The sequence below is a fragment of the Triticum dicoccoides genome, chromosome 7B (assembly GCF_002162155.2).
Source record: "Triticum dicoccoides isolate Atlit2015 ecotype Zavitan chromosome 7B, WEW_v2.0, whole genome shotgun sequence".
Classification (NCBI taxonomy): domain Eukaryota; kingdom Viridiplantae; phylum Streptophyta; class Magnoliopsida; order Poales; family Poaceae; genus Triticum; species Triticum dicoccoides.
The window spans coordinates 517,111,346-517,116,626 of record NC_041393.1 but is presented as its reverse complement, the minus strand read 5'-3'; the positions used below and the strand labels follow the sequence as shown (position 1 = coordinate 517,116,626).

The 5,281-nt window shown below is 44.3% G+C and overlaps 1 protein-coding gene across 1 annotated transcript; it reads left to right on the top strand.

Annotated features, from left to right (window-relative positions):
• The first annotated feature begins 3,230 nt into the window (after nucleotides 1-3,230).
• Nucleotides 3,231-4,427, top strand: LOC119341854 (DNA-directed RNA polymerase III subunit RPC6-like). Its single transcript, XM_037613703.1, has one exon. The coding sequence runs from the start codon at nucleotides 3,344-3,346 to the stop codon at nucleotides 4,139-4,141; it is 798 nt and encodes a 265-aa protein (XP_037469600.1). The 5' UTR covers nucleotides 3,231-3,343; the 3' UTR covers nucleotides 4,142-4,427.
• The last annotated feature ends 854 nt before the right edge of the window (nucleotides 4,428-5,281 follow it).

Genomic DNA, 5,281 nt, shown 5'->3' with positions numbered 1-5,281 from the left:
CCTTTTTCGGTGTCCTGCCGGAGGGGGATTCGATCACGGAGGGCTCTACATCAACACCATTAGCTCTCTGATGAAGCGTGGGTAGTTTACCATAGACCTTCGGGTCCATAGTTATTAGCTAGTTGGCTTCTTCTCTCTCTTTGATTCTCAATACCATGTTTTCCTCGATGTTCTTGGAGATCTATTTGATGTAATATTCTTTTGCGGTGTGTTTGCCGAGATCCAATGAATTGTGGATTTATGATCAAGATTATCTATGAATATTATTTGGTTCTTCTCTGAATTCTTATATGCATGATTTGATATCTTTGCAAGTCTCTTCGAATTATTGGTTTAGTTTGGCCTACTAGATTGATCTTTCTTGCAATGGGAGAAGTACTTAGCTTTGGGTTCAATCTTGCGGTGTCCTTTCCTAGTGACAGTTGGGGCAGCAAGGCACGTATTGTATTTTTGCCATCGAGGATAAAAAGATGGGGTTTTCATCATATTGCTTGAGTTAATTCCTCTGCATCATGTCATCTTGCTTAATGCGTTACTCCGTTCTTTACAAACTTAATATTTTAGATGCATGCTGGATAGCGGTCAATGTGTGGAGTAATAGTAGTAGATGCGGGCAGGAGTCGGTCTACTTGACACGGACGTGATGCATATGTTCATGATCATTGCCTTAGATATCGTCATAACTATGTGCTTTTCTATAAATTGCTCGACAGTAATTCATTCACCCACCGTAATATTTGCTATCTTGAGAGAAGCCACTATTGAAACCTATGGCCCCCGGGTCTCTTTTCCATTATATTGAATCTCGTTTACATCTTGCTAGTTTCCGATCTACTATTTTGCAATCTTTACTTTCCAATCTATAAACCAAAAATACCAAAAAATATTTACTTTACCGTTTATCTATCTCTATTAGATCTCACTTTTTCAAGTGATCGTGAAGGGATTGATAAATCCTTTATCGCGTTGGGTGCAAGTTGTTGATTGTTTGTGCAGGTATTCGGTGACTTGTGCGTTGTCTCCTACTGGATTGATACCTTGGTTCTCAAAACTGAGGGAAATACTTACGCTACTTTTCTGCATCACCCTTTCCTCTTCAAGGGAAAACCAACGCAAGCTCAAGAGGTAGTAGGGATCAACAACCATATCAGTACTAGGTAGAAACTCTAAAGAAACAGACTTAAGTCTATTAATTACATCATGTATATAGTGATACCTTCCCTCAATATGTTTGATCTTGCTGTGGAACTTGGGATATCTGGAAACCTTTATTGCAGCCTGATTATCACAATACACCACCACTGGTTTGCTAGCACTTCCAACAATCTTCAAAGTTGAAAGAAATTCCTTCAGCCACACCGCCTCCTTCACAACTTCTGACGCAGCAATATACTCCGCCTCCATGGAAGATAATGCCACTGAATCTTGCTTCTTACTACTCCAAGATGTAGCGCCACCAGCTAATGTAAATAGATACCCAGACGTAGACTTCCGGTCATCCAGATCACCCTGCCAATCAGCATTAGTATAGCCCTGCAGCTGTAGATCCTTTTGTTTAAAACAGAGTGAATAATCCATTGTTCCTTGAACATAACGAAGAGCATGTTTAATTTGATTCCAATGCCCAATTCCTAGTTTCATTTGATATACTCAACACTCAGTAAAGCACGAACCAGGGCGTGTAATACATGGCATACATCAAAGATCCCAAGGCAGAAGCATATGGAGTCTCCTCCATTCTCTTCTTTTCCTCAAGAGTTTTAGGACACATCCCCTCACTGAGTTTAATTCCTACAGCCATGGGCACTAAAGCAGGCCTGCAGTTTTCCATAGAGAAACATTTAAGAACATATTTTAAATAATCCCTTTGAGACAAACCCAAAGTTCCTTTATTCCGATCTCTAAGTATTTCCACTCCTAGAACATAGGAAGCGTTTCCCATATCTTTCATTTCAAATGTTGAAGATAACCAAGTTTTAACTCCTATCAACATTTCCTTACTACTAGAAGCAATAAGTATATCATCAACATACAGTGACAAGAGTGTAAAATTTCCTCCCACTATTTAAAAAAATGCAATGATCTCCTTCCATCATAGAAAACCCATACGATGTGATAGCATCATCAAACGAAATATTCCATTAGGAGTGGAAATACTTAGAGATCGGAATAAAGAAACTTTGGGTTTGTCTCAAAGGAATTATTTAAAATATCATTTTGTCACTTTGAAAGATTACTGAACATGCGCAATTTGAGGCATCATTTTCTCATGGAAGAAGATAGGAAAACTTCACAAGGGAAAGAGACACACTCACGTCATCAGGAGTTGCACCTTGGTGAAGATAGGAGGCGTTGGCAGAAGAAGCCTCAAGGAGGTGATTTGAGGGACAAAATCAACCGGGAGAAAGACTGGGATGAGCATTAGGGTTTAGGGTTGAACCTTCTCAGATCATACACACACCCATAACTATAAAGGACTAGAGCAAGCAACCTTCTTCCTCCTCTAGCCCGAACAACTCAAGGAGCACCCTTGTACTAGCTATTGATCATAGTGATGCGGAGACCCCGCAGAGCAGGATCAGGGGTGTTATCTCCACGGAGAGCCCCGAACCTGGGTAAGATCCGACGTCGTTTACGGTCTTGCCTACTCCTGCTTCTAGAGCCCGGCAACGTTCTATTGACCCCATACATGATTAGCCACCCGTTGGCATAGTCGAGGAAACACCACGACAAATACGGATGTATCAAGTCACGTTTTAATATTAGGTACATTCATATCTAGACAAATCTAAAACAAGAATTTTGGAACGGAGGGAGTATTATTTTATATTTTGGCTTACTAGTTTTTCGGAAAGGTGATGGATGAATTATTATTTTTGCACAACCTGACATATTTAGAATGTACTCGCACATTTACGTATATACTCCCTTCGACCCAAAACTCTTGTTTTAGATTTGCCTAGACACAGATATATCTAATACTAAAAGGTGACGTATCAAGTCACGTTTTCGTATTAGATACTCCCTCCATTTCAAAATATAAGAATATTTTTTACACTAGCATAATGTTAAAAACGTTTTTATATTTTGAGACGGATGGAGAGCAAATGTAAGACAAAATTCTTGGGACGGAGGAAGTATGAAATTTGGAGAATGCTCTTTTCGCAAGCACGCCCGGCCCACACTAGTCTTTCCACTCGGCCTCTATCTTTAGCTAAGAAGGCCCAGATGAAGTGAAGGAACCGTGGGATCCCCACGGCGACCCAGCCAAATCCCCACGATTTCATCTCCTCCAAACCCAACCGCCGCCGCCGCCGCGCCGCCTGCTCCTCGTCGCCCCGCCATGCCGCCGCGGAAGCGCCCGCTGGAACCGTCCTCGGGCATGCCAGCCCAACCGGATGCCAAGCCCGTCATTTCTCCGGCCTCCAAATCCACCTCCGCCCCCGCCCCTGCCCCCGCTCCCGCCTCCGCCCCGGAGATCCTGCCTGCCTCCATCCTCAACAACCTCCCGGGGCCGGAGCGGGAGGTCTACAAGCGCATCTACGAGGCGGGCAACAAGGGAATGTGGAGCCAGGACATCCGCTACGCGATGAAGCTCGCCGCCCCGACTCTCACCAAGCTCACCCGCGCCCTCGTCCAGCGGGGTATCCTCAAGGAGGTCACCGATGTCCGCCACCGCGGGAAGAAGGTCTTCATGGACGCCCGCATCGAGCCCTCCCCCGAGATCACCGGCGGAACCTGGTATCACAACGGCCAGCTCGATACCGACGCCGTGGCGGCCGTGCGCCGCAGGTGCCTCGACCAGATTGACAGGCTCGGCGCTGCCACCCCGGACATGGTCCACAAGGGCGTCGAGAGGGAAGACCCCAGGGCAGGGTACGCTATCGATCAGATCAGGGACATCCTGCAGACCATGGCGCTAGACAGGGTGCTGGAGGAGTGCAGGAGCACCGGGGAGGGAGAGTTTAGCGCGGTCAGAGCCGGGAGGGTGTGCTACCGGCGGGGTGGTGCGCCGCAGGGCGGCATGATAGAAGGGATTCCATGTGGGGTTTGTCCCAGGATCGACGAGTGCTCGCCGGATGGGGTCATCTCGCCAACCACTTGTGTCTACTACAAGAAATGGCTGCAGATGGACTTCTAGGCAGTGAGCCCTCTTCGGCATGTGAATTGTGCTGGGATGGATCGGTGAATCGTCGTTAGTATACACTTGTGGGATTGCTGCTCTTCCGATCATATGGTGTTGTTTTTGAGGTCTAGGATGTGGTAGTCATGCCAGGTGCATACCTTATTTGAGTATTTGTACTGATAATCAGTTACAGAGCTATTGTGTAATGTTTGCACTTTGCAGTTACTTTAGAAGTCTGTCCAATAACAACATACCAAATGCCTAATGGTACATATCTTAAATGGATTGAAAATTTGTCTTGCCAAGTGTTCAGTGCAGCTTCACAAACAGCTGCAGTACTGCAGCTGAAGCCCCCTATAATAGTCAAAATCATTATACGCCATGTCCCATGGTCGAATCCTATATTATCTGCATTGCTCAATTTAGTTGGGACTGTAAACTTCAACTAAAATTTGCTCAGGTCACAACTTTCATACTGTATGTTATATATTGTGTTAGTCTGCTTATGGCCAAGGTGTTTGTCCTAGTTGCTCACATATGATGTACAGGTATTGTGATCCACTTTCAGAACTCTATTGTTGTGCATTTAGTGAAGCCTTTTCTGGCCCAGATTTACAACACCTCACATTGGTTCTGGATGTTATTTGTGGGTGGCACTGCTAACTGGTTTTAGCTTCTGTTGATTTCGCTTCTTGTGTAATTGTTGGACTGTAAAGCAATTCAAGTGTTTATGGATGATATGCAGCGAGTCTATCTATTTTCGCTTCTTGTGTTATTGTTGGACTGTAAAGCAATTCAAGTGTTTATGGATGATATGTAGCGAGTCTATCTATTGATATAGATCCTTACCAATGTAATTAATGGATACTTTGTGCAATAATAAGACATAGGTTCAATACCTTTCTGTTTTGGATTGTTTAATGGTGGTCGGTTATGTAGTATTCACATAATTTGTTTGTCTATTATAATGGAAGGGTTCAGAAGTCTGGACTCAGGCCTGTCCCATTTCACTGCATGCCAATTGGTGGTCTACAGAACACTGGTATGAATTCTCTTACTAGCATACAATGACAGTCCATGATTGTTGATCCTTTAGTGTGTATCTCTCATCTACACTAGGAATGGTTTATCTGGTGTTTCTTCCATGTGGTTAGC